Raw genomic sequence first — 24035 nt, forward strand, 5'->3', positions numbered from 1 at the left:
GCAAACTGAACTTTGTCCATACTGGCTCACTTTAAAATTCCAGATTTACCACCCCAGTTAAAATAATTATTTCAGTTAGGGGTGGGTGCATTTTGACATGAAAAGCAGCCAATTCAAGAAATTGCCCAAGACTTAATTTGTACTGTGACATTTCAAATGTGCATCATTTAAGTGTTCAATATTAACCCATAAAATTCAGATTTCATTGTGCATATTCAAACTGGCCCAGAGTAACTAGAGTACTGAAATTAGGAACAATGTAATTTAAGTTTACAGACTTGATAAATATTCTTAGCTGAACATGAGCTACAACCACATTTTCATAGGTTGTAGGATTTGGGTGAAATCTTCATCTTTACATCCTTGGCCTCAACCCTCTCTTTGCAAACCTTTTAAAACCAGTAAAACTTCTGTGATGGGCTCCTTCATGGAAGTAAAGCAGACTACCCCCCAGTGTAAAAACATCACCAGTCTTTTGTATGAAAAATATATAGATTTATTTGCAATCATAACAAGCACTGTCATCATTAGATGTTTCTTTTCATTATGGGTGATCTGTAATCCGCCAAAGCACCATTAACCTACAGAAAGCAAGAAAACAAAAAGTAAGATTTACAAACAAAGGGTCACTAACAGCAGTTTGATCACATAACGCAAGTAAAACTGAGCCCAACAGGTTTACAGCACCTCAAATTTTAAGTATTTTTCCTCCTGTCTTGAAGTAGCTGATAAAGGGTTGGACTTGCAATTTCTACTAATTAAAAGTTTTTGGCTCAATTCATCAAAAATATGTAACCCTTAAAAAGGCTTTGCTTTTAAAACCCAAATTTTCTCAACTGTTAAAAGGTAAAGACCTTAATGTATTGGCTTCTAAAGGCAAATCAAAATTTTTTTTTACATGAGATGAACTGGCACCCTCAAGTTTTTTTTTTTTTTTTTTTTTTTGTTTGCAGTTCATTTCCTGTTGTCACATAAAATATTAAAAACAAATTCATGTTGTATGGTACTCTGCATGTCTACAATCTGCATTAGAGTTCAAAGCGGGTGATGAACGATAAGTCTGCAACAACTGCAAAATTTTGTAGAAACCAAAAATAAAACTTCTTTAAAACCACTGAAAACTTCACCTGAAGGGGAGAGTGACAACCAATCTCCAGTCCTTTGTCTGCATGGTGACACACCCCATCATTATCAGGGTGATGTCCTCGTGTCCAGGTTACCAAAGCAACCTGGAGAAGATGGGAGAAAAACAAGAATGAGAAACCATGGACATATGGATTATTCTAGGAGATACCAGTCTATTTGTTCCGTCATTTCTTTTAATTGTGGAACAGTGTGCCCCCTTCCACCCAGTTACAGCTCATTAGAGACCAAATTAAGCAAGACCCACCCCCTTTTTTAATATGAAAGATTAGCTATATAAAGAGACGCATTGAGCTGATAAGAATAAACAATGGCACACTTGTGCACCATCTAAAAGTTATTCCATACATTGTTGACCAACACAGAGTGAAGACAGGTTGATTTACATACCTAGTTGGCTGGATGTGGATATCCTAAAGAGATATTTCAGACTCCTATCACAATCGACCCCAGGTAATCAACAGGGTCCTGATGTAGCCTACAAACAAACTGCTACGGCTATTTTGGCTGGGATAGCCTACTGGAATACGAGTAAGAACACCTAAATATAGGAATAATCAAAGATAAATATCAGAGCCCTCATGTCGACAAATAATTGTATTCAGAAATGTTAAAGAAAAAAGAAAATGAGTCAAGAGCAATATCTAAAAACCACAAAATAAAAAAAAAATAAATAAATAAAAATAAAAAAAAAAAACAAGGTCACACCCTACAAAGCCTACATGCATTGGCTGTGGGTAGACAAACCATTTCACCCACCTGAGTGTATGGGAATAAACTCTGATGCCATGTAACTAAAGATCAACAAGATGATGTCTTATAAACCTGTGGATAAACTTGAGGAAGCCTGGTTAAATAAGTAAGATAACTAAGCTAAGTGGTGTAATGTTTTATTTAAAATGAACATACATAAGCATACCAAAGCGTTTTAACAATGTTTTGTTCTCCAGACAAGAAAGTATACAATATACATTAGGTATTGCTACATGTAATGGAAATTGAACAATATTTAGACTGAGGCTATAACTAGATGTGAGGAGTTTAAGTACAGTATGGGAAAGAAAACAAGGAATCTAGATCTGCGGCATCATGTTTTGCCTTGGCTGAATGACCAAAGTAAGTATACAATTTGATAATATAACATATCTATGGAAAACAGATAACATGCTGTCTGATCCTCGTACATTGAAAAGTCACACTAAATTGGCTTCAGAAAACAAAAATCTAATCCAACTGCTTAAAATTTCAAATATTAAAATAATCAAAACTTCAGCAACAATCCTACATCGAAACTTTTCATAAACAACGAATGAGCGCAAATAAAAAAAGATTTCAACTCTAAACGATAACTGCACGCTGGTGGCGTGGGTACATAAAAAAGGGATCACTGTAAATGTAAATCTTCATTTTTTTGTGTGTCCTAGATGAACGGCAACCACTGCTGCTTGGTATTATCAGGTGTTCTGGGAAGTGACCTTCCTACCTGTTAGAGCTTTTGAGGTCTTCGTTATGATTAGGGGGTCTCTGTCCGTATCTCTGCCATGGTTGGGTTTCACGGCTGACGCCCCATTACTGACTGAGTTTTTTGCGTCCAAATCCTGGCTGGGGAGGGGTACCTTGTGGCAGGGAATGGGGGTGGTTGTTTGCTTTTGTGCTGGATCATTTAGTAGCCGCCACCGCCGCCGCCACCGTAGCCCCCCCTGGGGTAGCCACCGCCGCCACCGCCTCTGGAGTATGGAGCGGCGCTCCTCTGGCCACCAAATGGCCCTTTCATGGGACCATAACCAGAAGAATGCTGGCCGTAGCTGCTGCCAAAGTCGTTATAACCATTGCCGCCACCATAGCCACTTCCCTGATCACCATATCCACCCCCATAGGGCCCGCCGTATCCTCCGTAGCCACCACAATTGTAGCCTCCGCCATTTCCGTAGTTGTAGTTTCCGCCATAATCCCTGCCGCCGTAGCCATTTTGATTTCCCCTCATGCCTCTAACTGGTCTTCCTCTCTGCGACATTCCGCCTCTGCTGGCTGCCTGCATCTCTTGCTTGGTTAGAGCTTTCTTCACCTCAACTTTGTGTCCATTAACAGTGTGAAACTTGACTACAACGGCCTTGTCAGCTGCATCGTGGTCAGTGAAGTACACAAAGCCGAACCCCCTTTTCTTTCCAGTCTCCTTTTCGGAGATGACTTCGGCCTTCTCGACTTGGCCGTACTGAGAAAAGTAATTGGAAAGATGATCTTCTTCGATGTCGTCTTTTAAGCCACCAACGAAGATTTTCTTAACCTTAGCAAGAGCCTCTGGCTTGTTGGCGTCTTCTCTAGCCACTGCTCGCTTTACCTCGACCGCGTTGCCGTCGACGGTGTGCGGCCTAGCAGCCATGGCTGCGTCAGCCTCCTCCGGTGAGGAGTAGGTCACAAAGCCAAAACAGCGAGATCGCTGCAGCTGCTTGTTCACCACAACGACGCAGTCGGTGAGCGTGCCGTACTGCTCAAAATGTTTGCGTAGGCCATCGTCGTCGGTGTCCACGTTCAATCCACCGACGAAAAGTTTGCAAAGCTGGTCACTCATTTTCAAAAAATGGCGAGCTTAGGATGGTTATCTGTATTCGACAATGCTCCTATCTCAAGATGGCGGCGGAGGAAGAACGCAGTTGTATTTATACGGGACTCGTGACGTCAGACTAGCATAACGTTTGGCGGCGCCTTGTTCCGGTGCACAAGTCCATGCGCGTTAAAGTGCGTAGACTGTGAAAAATAGAAATGGGCTTTTTGAGACATTTTTCCTTTTTGGTTCTAAGCTTATGTAGTTTTACAGTTAAATGGCTAATGCAGTTTATAGTTATGATTTCTGTAACTTAACCAAATATTTATTTGTTGAATAATGTCATTTGTATTAGTAGCCGAGCCATGAACTGTATACATAAAAAACGGAAATATCAATATTTAATTTTTCTTTAAATAAAACTTGGCATGTCTGATTAAACCGATTTCAATTTAATACATGCCAAAAACAAATGGAGGATTATTTCATTTTTTTGACTAACACAAACCACATAGTCTTAGTTTCCCTTAAAAATTTAGCTTAACTAAATGAGTCAGAAAGATTTGTCCAGCTTTTTGGCTCAACCAAGTACTGAAGAAGCTGTGTGCACTTATGCCCAAGATGATATTGTGTGATGAAATCATGCACTTATGCCCAAGTTGATATTATGTGATGAAATCATGCACTTATGACCTAGTTGATATTGTGTGATGAAATCGTGATCCTGTATTAAAAAAAACAAAAAAACAAAACAATTATATGCACTGCACTAGCACTACATGACAGCACCTGGGTCCAACTGGACTCAAAAGCGGTCTGACTATCACTTAATTATGACGTCCCATCTTGTTTGAATTCATGCTTGTGTTGTTCTTCCTCTCAAATGTAAGTCGCTTTGGATAAAAGCGTCTGCTAAATGACTGTAGAATAGAAAATTTCCAATGCGTATGTAACCAGGTAAATTTAATTTAAAATGAATGCGACATTTTTGGCCTAAAAGAAAGTGTACAGCAGTTCACCGACTTTAATGTGTCCAGATTTCATACTATTTTAAAGGTTTTTGACACAACCATTTTATGTTATAAAATCAAGAATTAAGCAGGTCTTTTGTGGAAAGAAATATAAATTCTCTCAACTATGCTGCCGGTTCTTTTATCTAACACTAACACAACATCTAAAATTCTTCCAACGAGAACGCCAGCCTCCTCAGAGGATCTTAATTTAGTTTCAGGCAAATGACAGCTCTTGGAAAAAAGTTTCCATGTAACCAGAATTACAACTTGTTTCACACATCACACCTACCTGAGCTTATGGTAATGCCAACTTTTATAGACCCATGTGACCAGAGCAGAAACTGCAAATAAAGAAACACTAGAATCAAAGTTTCACTGAAATCTTTATGAGGCATATTGCTCATCAAACAATCCCCATTTCTATTCTACCAACACAAACACACATCTGTCTTCACAGATACACTTCCAAATGATTGATGGACACAAATGAAAGGCTTTTGATATATTGATAAAAACAGGTGGAAGAAATTACTGCAAACTGATTTAGTTAAACTGCAATTAAATCTACATTTTAGTTTTGAGGGGCTGCTTTATGTGTGTGAAATATAAGAATTATGCATTTGATACTGAAGTGTGTCCACGTCAAAGAATGAGACTAATTCTTGCTCTAAATGACCCGAAATAGTTTAGCCGGCACTGTTGGCCAGTAACTTTGCCTCAAATAAAAGGCTTCTGCATAGAACTACATGTAATGCTGATTAAAAAAAAAACTATGTACTTAAATGCTACATAAACCCTATAGTATTGGAGCCACAAGCTAATAAATAAAACTGGAAAACTGCAGAAAAATTTATTAAAAATGACCCTGGATCTCACTTTGAAATGATAGTATTAACTCAAATGAAAGTAAGGTAGTGCTCAAATATAGATGGTTTATTGATATGGGTGGAAAAAAAAACACATTAAAGATGGTTGTCATTTTTAGACTTGAGTTAATTTCATATTGTAAACTACTCAGTAATCAATATCACCAATTGTAAAACCTGAGCTTTCCCAGAAATTATGAATTGCACCAAATAACCCATTTATCTGAGAATACTACAAGTTATGGCAGGTTTATAAAAACCCAAGAAAAACCTGCCCAGTATACAAAGCATTTTTTGGATTTCTTTTTTTTTTTTTTTGTTACCATTAGTTGTCCCAAAAACTTCCTAATTTACACATAAGAATGATCAATTCTAAGTATTTACATTTGAAGAGGACACTACTGCAGCCAAAATCAGACTCCCATTTCCATAAAATGGGGACAAAATGAAGAAAATTATGCAGTTTAAAAGAGCCATGTCACAACAATTCTCCAACAACCTCCTAAAAATAGATTGTAAGGATAGATGATGTCAACAGCATGCAACACACAATGAGATGAGACCAGTCAGCCATGTTTGTTTTGCAAAAGGCCCAAACTCCATGTGTTGGTCTGGTTAATACAGTGAGAACATGTTTCTGACACAGTATTTAAGTAACAAAAGATAACCACTTGTAAAAAGAAAAGTCAAAGTAACCTCAAGATTTTTTATTTATTGTAATAAAATCAAACATCTATCTAGCAGTATTTCACCCCATTGGTCTTTTGTCTAGACTACTTATCAGAGTGAAGGCCTTTAACGTACTGAAAATGTTGATAGTCCATGTGCTTCAATGGATCTGATCAAACAACTTCTAGCCACATCTACAACAGAGTCTGAAATAGGAAGAGCCCAGTTTCTGTGGGATAAACATGGGAAGGAGGGTGAATTTGATCAGCTAGCAGAATGGGTGGGTGGGTGGGGGTGTTGAGGGCTTTTCAGGTTTGTAGGGGGGCACTGGATCACAGCTCCACTGGTGGCTCTAAGTTGGCCTGGTCACAGGAGGAAGGACGACGGGCCATATTTGATCTTGTTAACACTAAGAAGGACCCTCTGAGGGATCACATGATGTAGACCTTCTCCGCCTGAGAGAAGTCAAAAACTTCTTTGGTTCTGGGACACACTACTTTGTCATCTTGACGAATGGACAGAAGAGACTGTAGGAGGAAAATAAACAGAGGAAACATTTGTTTTTAAATCCATACTGCACTTCTAATATTGACAAAAAAAATAGACTTTTCTTTATGCCCGTACATCTCAACGTGTACTCACATTGTAGCCGTAGACATATCCATTAGGCAGCATCATGGGAGGGTTGTTTTCATTCATGACCTCCCCAGAGATCTTACAGACTAGTCTGGAATTGGCGCAATGGGCCATAGGTAGCGGCTGAGCCAGTTTATTAAGAGATTTACTGCACACGGGGCAGTCTGGGTTTTTGGAGGTACCATCCTCCTTGTAGCATTGGCTGAAGAGGGTGTCAAGGATCACATTTATAGTTAACAAATTTTCTCCTTGTATGATATTGGAATGAAAAAAACAAATCACTTCACACTCCAAGAGAGCAAAATATGTCTTCAAAGTAATTCATTTCATTAGATCTTGGACATTTTAGGTAAAAATTGTGTGGATAGCAGGAGCTAAACAGTTGAAGAAAGGATACGGTGTCTTGATGGCTGAGAGACCAGCCTGTAGGGTGATGGTGAAGACTGAGTTGTTTCCTAGCTGGTGCAGTCTGTAGTTGTCATATCGGAACTGCTGGATGAGCATCTTCCAGCGGGCTGGATCTAAAAGATCCTGATGGAACAGAAAGAACATGAAACAAAAGTAAGATTAAAGTTGTTGTAAACTGACCACATTAACAGTTAGGTTTGGCCATTTGGCAAAAAAGAAACTTGTTTTATAGCAACTTGACTAGAGATTTAAGTTATTTAAAACAGTAATACCAAGAAATGTCAGTAGGTGGCTATAGGACTCAATCTGTATCCAAAAATCTTAAACACAACCTCATCTGATGCAAAAAGAAAATTAATTAAAAGAAAAAGTTATAAAACAAGCCTTATTTGCTATTTCATAAACCGAACATAGGTTTCACAAACTGTTAATGATTCATATGCTCTGTAGAACAATTCAGTCCAGATTTGACTATCTTCAGTCTTGCAGTTCTTCAGCAGGACCTGGTCTAATCAGCTCTGGATGCCAAAAAAAACCTCATAAAATGAAACCTATTTGCATTTTCACATACAGAATAAGATTTTCACAAATCAGAAGCTATGTGTTGATGAATTTACAAACTCTGTGGAATAATTCAGTCCAGATTTGTGCAAGAAGGCTTAGCTAAATAAACTACCTTATATGGGGAAATGTGCGTATCTGATGGGAAGGCCAGCATGCCCATCACCTGCCGAACCTCATCCAACTGTCCACCTTCTGCTTGGCTGAAGTGCTTCCTTGCATGTCTGTTGTAAACAAAGAGACCCACAAACTTAGTGACAGTCTGAAAATATGAAACTGCAACATCCTGCTTGACTGTAGTGTTGTAGTTGTTCTTGTCAAGTACCGGACTGCGTCCATGCGCTTGTTTTGTCTGATGAGCTCAATGAACTCCTGGATTCTCAGACTAAACTCCAGACAACTCTGCCAAAGAAAAACACAAAAGCTGCTGTTAGGCTGACACTACGAAACTGAACTGTGGTTGAACGCTTTCTTTCCGTGACCCAGAGGAGAGACAGAAAATCGATCAATTTCATGCAAATCTTGCAGCACAGTTGGGCTTTGAACTGTCTTTTGAAGTTAAAAAATATATATCTTATTGGCTGTGGCTCATGAGGTAGAGCAGTCTGCTCACTAACCACAGGGTCAATCGTTCAGTCTCCTGCTGTTCCTCCAGGGCATGGGTCAAAGTGTTTCTGCACACAATAATGAACCCCAAATTACCCCCCTCCCTCCCTTGTGTCCACTCTCCTTGTGTCAGCAGTGTGTAAGTCTATTTGCCTCAGTAATTGGGGCTTTGTAGTTAAAGGGGTTTGGTAGTCCATAAAGACTAAAAAAAAGACTCCAGCCCATTTACTGCAGAGTTGAAAGCATGATATAAAAACGAATGTTCTCTTTCCCCTCAAAATACAAGACTAACGATCAAAGAAACACAACCTATAAGATTATTGTGTCTTGGCTTCACTCGTTGAATAATCTAATCTAATCTAATATAAATATAATTTAAGGATGGATGGATAAACAGAAAAAATAAATGCATAAAATTACTAAATAAAATTAATAAAAAACATAGAATTATAATTTAATAACAAAAAATGGTATTAGATTTTTCCTGATAGTTTCAGATAAAATTCCACATAAGAATATTTTTGTCAGATTTTTTTTTTTTCAGGTCTAGCAAAGGTTACTTTGCTAGTTCTTTTTAAGCCACTTATCATTTCATGTAACACAAAACATGGAATGAGAATAAATGCTTATAATAACTTATTTTTATTTAACTTATTAAACAGTTTTATTTCACATTTACAGTTTCTTCAGGCTCAGAAATAAAGTTTTTAGTGGGCTGTGAAAATGCTGTCACACTTGTAATTAAACATTCAGGTTTTACAAGCCTGTTAGAAAAAAGTAGGTTTTAGACTTTTTTTTTTTTTTTTTTTTTTTTTTTTTTAAAGGCACCTAAAGTCAGAATGGGTTCAATTACTCGAACTCATATTTGAACTAACCTTCATCTTGCGGAGGCGGGACTTATTGTCATGGCACCAGGCCAAGCAAGTGGCTGTCTCCTGCCTCTCTAGAGACTCCTCCACCTCCTTCGCTGTGAGGAACATCTCAATGTTCACCAGATCCTAAGAATACAACAGAAGTGATGCAGAAAAATAAGGAATCAGAATAAAATCACTAAATTTGAGAAATGCATGAAGCATAAGGTTAAAGAAGCATCTAAAGTAACCACAATTTGATCATTTCAGCAACAACTCACATGACAACAACACAACGTACATAAATCTATGCTGTATGTACACTATGCACTTCTTTCCTTCCCTCATTTCCTAAATACTTGGCTTAACTTAAAGACAGAACATTCACACAGAAACAATCACCTCAATGCCACTCTGTCTGGCCAGCTTGACAGCTGTGTTGTAGTAGCCACAGCGCAGCAGATGCTCCACCATCATGCGGTCCATGCGTTTCTTCTTCCATAGGTTGACCGAAGCCAGCTGGTCACTACTGTGCTCCTTTAAGTGCTCGATGCGCCGTTTACACAGCTTGGCGCTCTCATCTTCTGCTTGAATTGACTCTGCAGCCTTTAGGAATACAAGTAGAAGTTGGAAAAAGCTAAATGTGTACCATGTAAAACAAGTTTAAACCAAATCAGAGCAGGTACAGCTACAAGTTTGAAATTCAAATCCTTGATGAACAGCAACTTTCTGTGGAACGTCGTCACGGAGAAAACTTTGTATTTATTTATCTAAAACCAAAACTGCATGAAGTGGAGACAACATGCTGCTATATAATGCCATGTTTACTTCCTATATTTTCTTAACAAAATGAAATAAACTCATCATCTCCTTTTAGCTTCTGCAGATCAGTCTGACCTTCTAGAGACATCATGAAATCAGAGCTATCTCCTTCCTGTGAGAAGTTCTTATCTTTTCACTTTTGCATCTGCAAATTACAGCAGTGTGTCCTAAAAAGGAGGAAAGATAAAGACCCCGATGCAATTTAATTTTAAGTGCTTGTATTGTTTGAGTGAACACAACTGAAAGGATCTCTGTTTTTCTCAGCTGGGAGGACATTGGGAAGAAGATATAGCCATTCACTGTGACTTCATTGATCAAATCAAACCAAATAAAATGTTATTTATAAAGCACTTTTTTTTTTTTTTTTTTACATATGACTTTCTGGTTTAGTCCCCTATGTTCAGACATGCAGATTTCAATCCTTACTGCTTTAGACTACATAATTACAAGAGGGAAAACACCTACACCCCTAATTATGGAAGTGACTTCAATTCTCTTAATATAAACAAATTTTATATAGGTATATATATATATATATATATATATATATATATATATATATATATAGAGAGAGAGAGAGAGAGAGAGAGAGAGAGAGAGAGAGAGAGAGAGAGAGAGAGAGAGAGAGAGAGAGCTCATTGGGCAAACAACCCACCATGGTCCTGGTTTTACCATAATAAAGAAGTCACAGTGAGGCGCTTCTGTTCAGAATGAATAACCTTTTAAGCCACAGCTGAAGTGAGATCTTTGATGATGTATGAAGGGCTGAAACATTCATGGCATGTTAAGTGACAGTTAATCACCAAAATATGATTGTGATTGCCTTTTAAATTAGGCTTTTTATTCATGCTACTAGCAGCTGTAAATACTGGGCTCTCATTTTTCACTTTGGCAATAATACTACTGCTGTGGCTTTTAATTTTTAAAGTAAATTTTATCATTTTAGTGCAAACAAATGCTAAAAAAAAAAACAGACTGTTGGTTAAATATTAAGTCATTAAATATTGAGATAAACAGCTGGAGCCATTAGAGCACAGCAGAAGAAAATAAGAACTTCCAAATGATGAGCAAACAGTGACTGAAAAAAATAAAACAATGAGGGTAATTAAAATAGAACATTTTTGTTCTTTTTTTCTGCATTAAGCAGGAGACTGTTTTTTTAAGCAATTATGCAAGATGATGACAGCACCAGCTGAAATAATTGCAATAAAGTCATTATGAAATCTCCTCCAAAGGTTCAGCAGGTTTAAAACTGTGGCTTAATATGCATTATTAAAAAGAGCCGCCAAGCACATAAATCTTAACTATGACATTAATGTAGCTTCACACAGAATGTCTCTTTGGAGTTTTTTTAGATTTAAATACATACGTGTGTCAACAATGAAACAGACTTGATGGATGAAAGTCTAGGTGCAACATGAGCAACCAAATGTTAAGATAGCCCAATCACCTCCCTTCGCATACAACACAGGAGGTGTTACATAGAAGGTCAGCTATCCCTTTCCCTCACATTACTTGGCACTACTTTCAAGGGGGTGTAAACTGGGTAAAAAAAAAAGAGGAGTTACATTAGAGACCGGGACTCTACTAATTCAAACACAGGTGAGTACGTTCTTGTAGTGGAAAAGGTGTAGAAAGACAAGGGGCAATAGCAGTTAGACTTTTTCAGAAACTCAAGGTCTGATCAGAAATTTTTCCATTTATATAATAATAAAGTGCAAGTCTTTGCTCTCAGAACAGCTGTTCAGTGGGATGAAATGCTATCAGGCCAGGTTTAAAAAAACAAAAACAGTCATAAACCACCTGAAACACAGCTGGAAAGGCTGCATTTCACAGCATTCGTAGCTTTCTGATGCCTTGTATCATCTCTGTATTTGCCATTTTGTGCAAAAGGGATCCTCTGAAGACAGAAATACTAAAATATGACCTTGACAAAGAATTGATTTTGTGAGCAGTTTTACTGAAGCACAAAACAAGCAGCCACAGAGAGACAAAAGGAACATAACTTGGGTCTTGAATCTGCTAGGGAACATCCCAACCTGGGATGCACAGCGGGGTCCCAGAGGCTTTGACTGTTTGGAGCCAGAGTGATTTAAATTAAGACCGTGTCAACAGAGAGACTAGTTGAGGTGTACTTGCTTAATTTTTTTTTATCATTTGGGTGTTTCAGTCATGAAACCAGTGTTTTTGGAGCCCAAGAAAACTAACTTTGCACAATTTTATTAATAAGACATGTCTAGGAAATGCCACAGTGCAGATGATGTCCTTATTTTGAGGGAAAAAAAAGTAAGGATATATGTAGGCAATTACCTTAACTTTGGTTTTATCAAAGGACTCAGCCAAAATGCATCATTTATGGTGAGAAGACAGCTAATGAAAGCAAAAACCAAGCATAATTTCAACACGGAGTGGGCAGGGGGTCCACAGCTTGTTGGTAATTGCACGAAGGGGATCCTAAGGGAAAATAGGTTGGGGGCCACTGTGCCAGGGTCAAACAACATACATTTACTCATACGATCTTAGTTTTAAATGTCAGTCTTGCACAAAACAGAAAGGAAGTTGTCTGACATCTTGAATGGGCTGTTTGTCCATGTGCTGGCCTCACCTTCCTCTTGAGGGCGCTGAGTTTCTCCACCACTCCGTCCAGCAGCGACACCACTGAATCGACCACTGGGAAGCTGCTCAGCGTCTTCTCCAGCTCTGCAACTACCATGGTGACGTGACTTGTCTCCCGGTCAATGTTCTTCTGAGCTGCTCTGAAACGCTTGTTCAGAGTCTCATATGGCACCTGCAATGAAAATTTTCATACAGCATGAACCACTGTAACAGACAGAAAGGACATGAATGCAACTCTGTACAAACTACCATAACAACTCAATCATGTGGAGCCTAGTTTACACTGATAAAGGACTAAATTTGTTAAGATTAGGAATGTGTGATGAACAATTTATGCATCTGGTTACTCTTTGCTACGGATAATACAAATAATTAAAGCAATTTTTCGACAAACTACTGAAACTGCAAGTGTAACTAGAGCAACCCTCCAAGTTGAATGACTTGATTGTCTTTAAACATCTTTCTGTCCGCCAGGCTCAGTCAGAGGCAGCAGCACATTCAGCTCCTTCGATGGCATTGATCTGTGCATGTAAACTAACTTTATCTGATGCACCGAATATAACTAAACACAAAGATTAGCAGCTGTTTGTGGTAATTTTTTTTAGATGAAGCTGGGGTTATTAAAATCATTGTAGTAGACTTTTTCTGTTCTGTCTGTTAACAGAAACAGTAAATCATGTAAATGAAAACAAATTAGTTTGGAATTAAGCTGCATTAAAATGCATTGCACTGGTACACAGAAAACAAGAGAGAAGCAGAGATTAATGGCTGACAATAACAAGAATTCAAACATTTATTACTATTATGTATAGTAATAAATGCATAACAAGGATACTAACGATAAACATTTGTTAAAAAGGCACCATGTACTATCATTCTGTCTTTAAAAACGGTAATTATATAATCTTTGGCCCATATTACACAGCATGCATACAATAAAAAAACAATGACTTGAATCAAATTCTAAGCTTTTTAACCTCGAGGACCCTATTAAAAGAGACGTTCAAACATATAGATAACCTATGATAAGATGCCAACAAATGTATAGATGGCATGTGCAATAAATGTAGTTACAATCTAACTACATCAAATCTATTATAGCAGAAGCCATTAAAAAACAAGTTAAATATTATTATTTAATATATTACTGGCTGCTGCATACTGTATAATATAACTGACCTCATTTTAAGAGACAGCTGAGTGATGAACCAGGCTGACATTGTATAACCATGATTTCTGTCTTCTATGATTTTAAGATGTTTTTCAATTAAAGAGACATAGAGGCCCTCTCCAAACAGTTTTCATTACTCATTAATAATTAGAATAACAGCAGTAAATGCATGCTCAGGTAATTTATAGCAAGTCTGAAAATTTTATAAAAGCAATATAACAATGCCAGACAGTAAAGGGTCACTGTGCAGGTTAATACCTGAAAAAAAACCTAATGAGCAAAACAGATTATTAGCCATTACACAAAGCCTAAGCCTTTTTGTATGTAAATGTATAATTACTATTACTTTTTTCTTTAAGGATGCACTGATCTGGCATTCTGACATCCACAAAGTCACAGCATTCACAATATGCTGCATTTTGTTGGAAAACCTCATTTCTCACTGTGTCAGACATCCCAGACAGATCATTATTCTGCTCAACATGTAACCACCACAGTCTCATACAGATGTAGACTCCCATTTGATACCAATTATAACCATCAGCCATGTCTTAAAATGGTGCCCATCATTTCACTGCAGCAGAAAGATCCCCAGAATACAACCATGCATTTCAACACGGACATATCTGAACGCAGCCAGCTACACGAAGCACCTCTTTACATTAATCACGGCAACATTACGCCATTAGATACAACACCAAAGCTGTCAATGCATGGGTACTCACAACCCTGTTTAAAACGACGACGCTGTCTTCCTGACCGATACGGTATAACATTAAGCAGCACGGGTTGTTGGAGCTCGTCTTTTAGCAGTGGTGTCGCAGTAACGTTATGTGGAATGGAGGAACAGTGCGTGTGTGCGGCAGCAGGCTGTGATTGCTCTCACTGGCCATTTTGAAGTGCACAGAGGCAACAGCAGTCTGATGACACTGCGCTAACTCACAGGGCTGCTCCTCCGTCGGGATACGGACTATTTAGGTCCGGCGATTTCCAGCGATAGATCTTCCTTACAGCTAGAATTCACAATCTCGACCTTACGGATCGGGTAGGCTTGTAGAGTTTTGAGGATACAAAGATGGCCAACACTAGTTTAACCACAGCAAACCGAGCTAACGTTAGCAGGCCAATCACGTCTGCATGTCATTTCTTTGACGCCCTGCCTGGCTCCAGAAGGGAAGAGCAACCATGTTGTTTCAGGCTTCGACTGTGATGTTACTCACAATACAGTTCATACCACAATTTAATAGAAAGGTTCTCAAGCTTAAAAAAAACCCCGAAACAAAGTGGATTAGCTGTTAGATCCGTTAACACTAATTAGTGACAATCACTGACAAGAAACGTTTAAATTAATGAAGCGTTGGATAGGTAATCAATAACTGACATGCTGCAGTTTCTCTGTAAAGCCCATCATGACAAAAACAACAGGGTAAGACTTAAGTTTACAGTTGTAGGGCTTTTGACGTTCTCAACTCTACGAAACCAAACCAATCAAACCAAAGGAAAGGCAGCTAACAAACCGCCCGCAACTTTTATGTATCCAAATTCTAAACATTGTCTTTACAAATCTAGTAGACTGTGAACGTTAGCTACATAGCTAGGCTAGCTCAGCTAACGATAGCCTCCTTGTCAAGTTCGCTGTCCTCGCTATTCATGGAACTACCAATCCACATATAACAAATAACATTGCAAACACTGTGCATCCTAACATCACGATCATTAAACTATCAATATCCACCAGCCTTCTTTTTGTTTACCTTAAGGGTGGGATATTCTTGGACTTTGAGAGCCATAGACAGCTGAGATGCTGTCTCTTGCACCGCCATCTTGGTTTTGGGGTTTTCTTGTGGTTGTTATCGTTTTTTTCTGTCAACTCAGAATGGCCTCAGCGCTTACTACCGCCATCTGGTGACACGGTGCCAGTACTGACTGACAGCGTCGACGGCTTTGTTTCAAATTTAAATTGAATTCATCTATTATTTTCAAAACAGGTTTTAAGCTTTAGCCATTGTGTTTACCATTTCATTCCATTCATTTTGGTGAACAAAAAGACAAAAAATCGTTAAGTTTAAAGCAACTCTAAAAAGTGGAAGAACAGAAGAAGACAAAAATGTATGATACAGAAACTCAAACCTAAACCCTTTCAGCTGTGGCGCTGAGTAGTATTATTAGACATAGAATTAGTTGATTTTTGATTAACTTGAACACAGTATTTAATTAAGAAATAGTATATTCGACATTCTAGCTTGATATATGATATATGATTTCAGCAGTTGTACAGTGTGAACTATTTTCATATAATGTGGCAAATATTTTCAGTTTTCGAACGTTAGGACTGAAGGCAGACCAGATTAGTGCTAGAACTCTTATAATACAGAGCCATGCTATTGTAATACAAACAGCCAATGGCTTGGCATCATTTTGCTGTCAATTAACAAGACCCTTCCTGAAAAAGCTGGATGACAGCATATGTTGCTCCAAAACTTGTATATATTTTCTGCATTCTCAGAAGTGCTCCTCAGCACAAGCAGTGATTTCTACAACATAATTATATCAGCCCTTAATGCAGTGTTGCCTGAGGGCCTGAACATGACGACCAATCACTGTTTTCTTTTGGTCTTGTTCTATGCTTACAGATAACTCAGATTTTCTAGGTCATTTGATTGTTGTATGTACCATAGAAATCAAATCAACACAGTCTTAACTATATATATATATTTATACATACATACATATATATATATATATATATATATATATATATATATATATATATATATATATATATATATATATATATATATATATATATATATATATATCTTTTTACCTTGGAAGAACTGAAGGACTTTGAGATATTTCTGTAATTAAATAAATCAGTGACTGCAGCAAAGTCCATTAATCCGCCTGTGTTTTCTGTTGCTTCATGACAGCTGTATTGGATAGTTCATTTCAAGCAACAGTAAGTTTGATCCTCAATGAGATTTACTTGTTAAATTTACTTGCAGTAGAATTTCTGTCTAGTCAGAACAGATAAAACAAGATTTTCAGCAGCAAATACCAAATATTCAGCAGTGCTGAAATGGTTAAATTAGCTAAGCCGACAAAAAAATTAAGCTTTAATTAGTTACTAAGGTGACAACTAAGAGAACTATATTTAAAAATATGCTTTTGTTTTCCAAATGCAAAATCTGATAACTGAATATCACTGTTAAATATTTGGAAAGTTTGTGAGACAGGATAAACAACTGAAGATGTTGAACAACACTTATAAATAGTTTTTAAAAGGGGTTAATATTTTCTTAAAACCTTTATTTTATTAAATCATAAAGAAAAACTAAATGAAAACTGAAGCCCAATATGATGAGTCATGTTTAACACTACATACTAGCAAGGTAATTAACAACCAAAAATCCACATGTAATATATTAGTTTACACCGCCAGATTTCTTTTCCTGTTTGAGTGTCAGCACCCTCCCCCAGTTTCAGTTCACATATTGCTATTGGCCAAAGTCCAGAGTAAGGCCTTTCTGATTGGCTGGCATTGACTGTGCTCATTCACAATTGGCTCATTTTCTGCCTCATGCCCCGCCCTCTTACAGCTTTGGAACAAAGTGGAACTGTGGACTCCGAGAAGAAAGTGATGTATGGTGCGTCGTTATTTTATGAGGGACCGTGTTGAGTACTTCCTGTACTTCTCAACGTGGCCTGACCTGACTGACTGTGCCAAGCCAAAAAAGGCGGGAAATAGCTACATGTGTTTACAGTATAACAACTTGTTCAGTAATTTACTGCTGGTACAGTGTCTGTGACAGGAGGACTGTTATTAGTTCCTGATATCTCCACGGCATTAATGTATGCTGCTTTTTTGCTGCGTTGCTGAATTTAGCTACAGTTAATTGAGAAAAACGTCATTGGTCCTCAATTCTGTGCCTCAAGAAAGGAGGGTTTCAGAATGCAGAAGTCATTATGAATAGCAGACCTCTGTCAAAAGTTTAATTTATCACTGCACTGTAAAATTCAGCGTTCCAGCCTTGCAACTCTTATATTAGATGCCATACCAACTTTATTTATAAAGCAAGTTACAACAACCACAGCTGAAGCAAAGTGCTGCACATTACTGAATACTTGAGAAACTATAAAAAACATAAATCAACAAATCAAAACATCACACACACACACACACACATACAATCATGACATAAGAACAACTGAAGTCCAACACAACTAGACCAATAAAAAAGAAAAAAGATAAAAAAGAAACAAAAAAATCTCACTGAGGTAGAAAGCCAAAAACTAAAAATTAGTTTTAAGACAAGTTTTTTTTAACAGGTAAGAACACTTAAATAATATAGCCAATCATTTGTGAATAGACATGTGTAATATTGTAAAGATATTCTCAATCACACACACATTCAGTTAATTCAGAGCTTAACTGTCAACCCATTCCCTCAAGGCTAGTTTTAGTGTAGTGTACTGATGTTTTCTGGTCTGTGTATAAGGTCATTAACCGTTTACAGTGCGAGATGGTCTGTCTTAAAATGTTTGAATCAGAATTGCTAAAACTTACTACAACAGGAATTTTTAAACTTTGGATAAGAAATTAAACAACACATACATTCAAAGTAGTCAATAAATCTTATTTCTGTGTGTTTGAGAGGTTGAATGTGGTCTGTTGATTAAAAGTGCTGTAAGTTTTTACCTTTGCACATACTGTTGGAGAAGTGATATCCTCATGATTAGATTAATTTATAACATTTTGCATTATGATAGTTTTTACTTCACGTGATTCTAGAACAGCTCTCAGTTTACTTCGGCGTTGTCATGGATAAGCATTTTAGGCTAATTTTCACCGAACAGGAAGAAACTAATCCGGCATCTCTCATCCTTGGACTGTTGCTTTTTTTACTGCTTGAAAAGGCAAATGGGAGACAAAGGAAAGAAAAAGCCAGAATAAAACCATGTTCTGTTTACGTGGTAAATTTTCCATATCTGTAATTTTTAATGGTTCTTCATGCTTTACTTCTTATCCTTCTCCTCTTATACTTCTTCACCCTTATTTTGTTTTCCAAACATGTCTGTTCTCCATTCTTTTCTCTTTTGTTTCAGCTATTTTTCCTCCTTCCCTTCTCTTCTTCCCTGCTCTCCCTCTTTTACACATGATTGTTACATTCTTCACGCCTGCAGGAACCCTCTCCGCCTACAGTAGATAAGATTGCTACTTTCTGCAGTATCTCCTCTCTCCTCTGTAGTGCATCAACATCGTTCTGCAGCTCACTTTCAGCATCCATAAATTCTATTTGTTGTCCATGTGAGTTTTTATATGCCTGCGTGTGCATGTTTGCTGCTTTTGTGACAGGTGTATCTGTACCTCCACCATATATAGTTTTCTGTATGTTTGTGTGTGAGAGCACATTCAGGCATCCTTTTGTGTGTGTGTGTGTGTGTGTGTGTGTGCATGAGTGCACAAAAGGCTTTTTTGCAGCAGCATTATTTCACATCACGTGTATCTGTGTTTGAATGTGCACCACAGTGTGTTTGTTTTGCCTGCAACGGCTTATGTGAGAGTGCATGTATTGTGCTTGCATTGTTGAAGGCGTGCAGGCTTGTATTCTTGTAATTACTTGTGTGTGTGTGCTGGTGATAGCTCCAGGTCTAGTTGGCTGTCAGTCTTGATAAGGCCGTCGGTTGGTCGGGGGCTGCTGCTTGTCTGGCCTCCGCGTGGTGGATCTGCTGAGAAGGAGCAGAGCCATTAGACACGCTGCAGTGACTACAGAGAGAACAGAAAGAGTGTATGTGTTGTGTATGGGGGAGTGGAGATTTATGATGAGAAACCCTGAGATGGAAAAAGAGAGGGAAAGAGATATGGGAATGTGGAATGGGAGGTGGGGTTGGGTAGGGTTGATGGAGTGTGAATGAGACTGAGTGAGAAATCGGGAGGGAAAGAAGACAGAAAACAAGACGGCAAGACTGAAGAGCAGCAGGTAAAGGAGGAGGGAGGGGAGAAGGAGGCAGAGGGGAGGTGACAGTGGATGAGGAGTGAGAGCAAGAATGAAAGTGGAGGAGTGATGAAGAAGAGGAAGATGTGTGCAGAAAATGATAAGCAGAGGACAGAGTGTAAATATTCCCCCTCACATGAAATGCTGGTAATATTCAAGGTTTGACTTAAACAGCAAAGACTGAAATGGGACTGAAAATAATTTCTCCATCACCTCTCTTTTTATCCCCTGTGGTGCTGGATACCATCTCTTTCCTCAGAAACATCAGTGTATGGAACATTTGGCTCTTGTGTGTGTCAGAGGCAGTCGGAGTGAAGTGGAGTTGAGTGTGTACCTACTTTTCACACCAAGTTCTCAGTTTAAATTCAGTCTAAGAATCATAGCGTTGCATGTAATTTTAATATTAGTATGTATTATTAGTATTTGCATTGTAGTATTTAATTCTTACATATTATGCTTGTTTCTTGGTATTATCATCCATTTGTGGTGTGACAAGCTTAATACAGAGCAGGCATTACTTATTAAAATTAATATATCATGGTTATTACAGTAAGATATTGAATCTGCCTTAATACTGCTGCTTCTTCACGCAGCACAGGGTTTATACGGAGTAAAATCTTTATTGTATTACCCTTCACAAATCTCCTAATCCTGTAGCAAATTATTAAAGCAGCTATTGTGATCTGAATGTAATTTATGCTTTAGTGTGTGGCTTTTTCTTGCTTCAAATATGATCTTGTAGGATTGTTGAGGAGTGAAAAAAAGAGGTAGAACCTACCACCTTTATTAAGTTAGTGAGAAAAGGAGAGGCCAAGGTTTGTTCACAGTAGATACCACCACTGACTGCAGTTCTGACTTCAAGTAACAAACTTTCTTAAAAAAGAAAAGCAAAAATAACTATATTTGTTGTGTTCTCATAAAGAGAATAGTGGTTACTGTTCTCAGATTTGTAAAGCATGGTCAAATTAACTTTTAAGTTGTCATTAGCCAATTTACAGTCACCCAAAACTGCTCAAAATATATCAACTGTACTTTTCTGCAGGATATTTTGTGTTTTAGAAATGAGCGACTCCTCAAGTGTGAATACTGTCAGTTAGGTGCAGTTCACTAGAAGGTGTGAGTGAAAGAATACAAGCCAGATACAAACTTATGTTGATCCCTACTAAATATCTCCTTACTGGCTTTGGCTTTTGATCCGGCACAGTCTCTCTAAGAACCCTTTGACCCAGTTGAAGTGATGAAATAGATGGTCACAAACATAGTTTTGCATGCCCATACCAAACTTTTTGTCTTTTCAGCTCTAAGACAAAATGGTCTGATTTATTATGTGTTGTTTAAGAAAAAAATATGAGAATATGACTTCTGCCCATTCCAAAACCCACATCTGACTTTTCAAATGGGTTGTATTATATTAACATTATTCAATAGGGGAAACCGGTAGACATTAAAATCAACAAAAAAAAATGTTTGCTTTTCTTGGAATTACGCACATAAGTTGGTTTTCTTTACCCCAGAGTACCATGTGATTGTGAAGTGTGTTTTCTAGAGATGACGATAACAAATGTCAAGAGCCTGTTTCTGCTTTCCACCTTGTGCATTTGTTGTCTTCGCTGTAAAGCCAGAGTGATCTCTCTTTTCTGAAGGCCACAAAACCAATGCGAACAATAATCAAGGTTTGTGTTAAATTTGAGCGGATTTGACATGTTGATGTTTGCGACTCTTTCAACAGGCGATTATCTCAAAGCAACACTACACAAGTTTCTGACCTTAAAACTGTGTGTTTCTGACTCATTTTGATGGCACACTGATATTCACTATGCACATTCCTGGAGCTGTCATCACCTGCAGCATCCCGAGGCTGAGACACCACACTTTGCAACATTTTTCCAGACTAGGGCATCAAACAACTCTATTATACTTGATGGCATATTGTCACACACAAGCTACTGGCTGCTCTGAACGTGCGCCATGGCTAATTCAGCAAGAAAACACAGAAGGACATTATCAAAGGAAGTGAGGAAAAGGACAAGAGAGTGACAGACCAAGAGTCAACATCCGACTGACTTTTACTGGCTGGACGGAGCTCAGAGAAGAGATAGGATGTAAAATAGCCTTTACTGGGGGTGCCAAATTATCAAAATCTACTAAGGTTCAGTAATGCCACTTTAATTTGAAACAGAATCATTACCTATAGGTGTTAACAACTCTCTACAGCTGCACACACACTAACAAACTTCTTTATTCCATGACGTCATTTGAAGGACTGGTGGAAAATTTACCACATAAATTTGTGCACATGGATTCCAGATTGTGAGCAAGATGAATGAAAACATAAACATGTTTATTGAATGTGAATTGTGATTTCACAGATTGATTTAATTTGCTATGATCACCACGAGTAGATTAAACTGCTCTGAAGTAAAAGCTGTTCAGTCTGTACTCCTCCATACACTACACATAAGTCACTATTCATAAAACCATCTGCTCAATCAATAATAAACACACAACAAAAAGTTGTATATCTCATTTTTATCACTGTAGCTTCACAGATGATGCACTGAAAACACAGTGAGACAATACTGTCTGTAATAGAAATCTAAATTGGGAAAGAAATATACAAGTCATATCGCATATCATACAGTACAATGTAATAGAAAAGAACAATATGTATACATATTACATCTTCATTGTCCAAATACATCAAAAGTGATGGAGATGAAAAGTTATTTTAAAGGTAAAAGTCACTTTTGTTACTCAGTCTAAAGAACAACTAGAGGAATGGCAAGAAAAAGAAAAGAGGTGCTATCTGAACCTTTTATTTCAGTAAGGAAACAACAGCTTCCTTAACCTCCCGACTCTTTATGGAGTTAACCAACTTGCCCACTGGCTGCTGGTGACATTTACTGATAGTGTGGATGTGATGTAATCCTTATTGCTGTTAAAGTAGGTTAGGCCCTAACGTTGGGTTGAGGGGGCGTGGATATGTGCATGCACATTCAAGCACACACACACACACACATAAACACACACACACACAATTATATGACAAAGTTTTAGTAAGATAGTAGATTTTCCTGTTTGTCAGTGTTAACAGTTCTTTGTTGATGTTCTATATAAAACTGTACGTATTTTTGTGAATTTGACAAGAAAAAATAATATGAACTTTGAAATGAAAGCAAAAACATAGTATTTGCTGTTTAAGCGCTGAAACGTAAAATCATTAACTAATTAAGGAATCATTTAGATGGGTACAATAACATGACTAGATAATCAGATGAAAGAAAGCTATTATAAAGTAACAATCAGTAAGTTTGAATTCATTTAAAAGTTTGTTTAATGGAGGCAAATGAACATTTGAAAAATGCACTTTTAAAGCCTAAAAGCTAAAGCAATGTCCTTTCAAAATCTCTAGTTCAAGCCTGAAAGTTGGTTTCATACCCTTTACATCAGTGGTTCCCAACATGGGGTCCAGGACCCCCCAAGGGCGTCCTCATAGACCACAGGGGGTCCCTGGGGCTTTGAACATTCGGGGGTTTTATGATTAATGTCCACACATCATCCATATCCATCAGACAGGACTCAGTCAGAATACATCATTTATGGAGAGAATCTCACTTTTAAAAGCATAATTCCAAGCATGCTTGCAGTACGAGGTGGGGCAGGGGGTCCATGGCTCTTTGCTAATACACCTCAACATATTTCAGGCTCCTTGTCATCATTTTAAATAGATTTATTTATAACTTTATTCAAGTTTATTTACTTTTCATACACACAAGATTTTACTTCATGGTCTTTTTTTCTCATATTCTTTTTTTTTTTATGCATAAGAGGAAGTATTCTACTTTTTCATGCACAGATAAACTCTGTATATAATATGAATTTTCACAATCAGTAATTAAAATGAACCCATTTTCAGCTGTAAAACTTCTTAAAGAAATCATCAAACTCTGAATTGACTCAGGTCATAGGTGCAACTTGGGATTGTGGGTGGATTTTGTTTTTAGAAAATTTATTAAGTAAGACACACACACACACATACACACACACACACACAAAACAAAAAACAAAAAAAACCAAACAGATTTTTATTTTTTCTATCATGTTGTAAGTAAGCTTTTCCCCCCCTAACAGGTAG

The 24035-nt window shown here is 37.7% G+C and overlaps 2 protein-coding genes across 3 annotated transcripts; both read right to left on the bottom strand.

Annotated features, from left to right (window-relative positions):
• Positions 1-478: 478 nt before the first annotated feature.
• LOC121643512 (heterogeneous nuclear ribonucleoprotein A0-like) lies at positions 479-3784 on the bottom strand. The gene is made up of 3 exons (XM_041990966.1): positions 2627-3784; positions 1128-1229; positions 479-581 (listed from the first exon to the last, which is right to left on the bottom strand). Exon 1 carries the CDS (start codon positions 3710-3712, stop codon positions 2807-2809), a length of 906 nt encoding a protein of 301 aa, XP_041846900.1. The 5' UTR covers positions 3713-3784; the 3' UTR covers positions 479-581; positions 1128-1229; positions 2627-2806.
• A 1278-nt stretch (positions 3785-5062) lies between these two features.
• On the bottom strand, positions 5063-15763 carry maea (macrophage erythroblast attacher, E3 ubiquitin ligase). 2 transcript variants are annotated; one of them, XM_041990549.1, is made up of 9 exons: positions 15659-15763; positions 12723-12905; positions 9698-9901; positions 9320-9442; positions 8164-8240; positions 7954-8062; positions 7267-7400; positions 6876-7071; positions 5063-6760 (listed from the first exon to the last, which is right to left on the bottom strand). In XM_041990549.1, the coding sequence occupies exons 1-9, from the start codon at positions 15725-15727 to the stop codon at positions 6665-6667; spliced, it is 1191 nt and encodes a 396-aa protein (XP_041846483.1). In that variant the 5' UTR covers positions 15728-15763; the 3' UTR covers positions 5063-6664. The 2 variants fall into 2 exon arrangements, with proteins under 2 accessions (XP_041846483.1, XP_041846484.1); XM_041990550.1 differs by lacking the exon at positions 15659-15763 and adding an exon at positions 14630-14651.
• Positions 15764-24035: the final 8272 nt, after the last annotated feature.

The sequence above is a fragment of the Melanotaenia boesemani genome, chromosome 7 (assembly GCF_017639745.1).
Source record: "Melanotaenia boesemani isolate fMelBoe1 chromosome 7, fMelBoe1.pri, whole genome shotgun sequence".
NCBI classification, from domain to species: domain Eukaryota; kingdom Metazoa; phylum Chordata; class Actinopteri; order Atheriniformes; family Melanotaeniidae; genus Melanotaenia; species Melanotaenia boesemani.

What these genes read in the sequence shown, in the direction of transcription:
- LOC121643512 (XM_041990966.1), bottom strand. Translation starts at nt 3,712, where the DNA reads ATGAGTGACCAGCTTTGCAAACTTTTCGTCGGTGGATTGAACGTGGAC.
- maea (XM_041990549.1), bottom strand. Translation starts at nt 15,727, where the DNA reads ATGGCGGTGCAAGAGACAGCATCTCAGCTGTCTATGGCTCTCAAAGTC. An exon ending in AAGCGCATGGACGCAGTCCG is followed by an intron (nt 8,063 to 8,163) that starts GTACTTGACAAG and finishes TGTTTACAACAG; the next exon opens with ACATGCAAGGAAGCACTTCA. An exon ending in CTCTCAGCCATCAAGACACC is followed by an intron (nt 7,072 to 7,266) that starts GTATCCTTTCTT and finishes CACCCTCTTCAG; the next exon opens with CCAATGCTACAAGGAGGATG.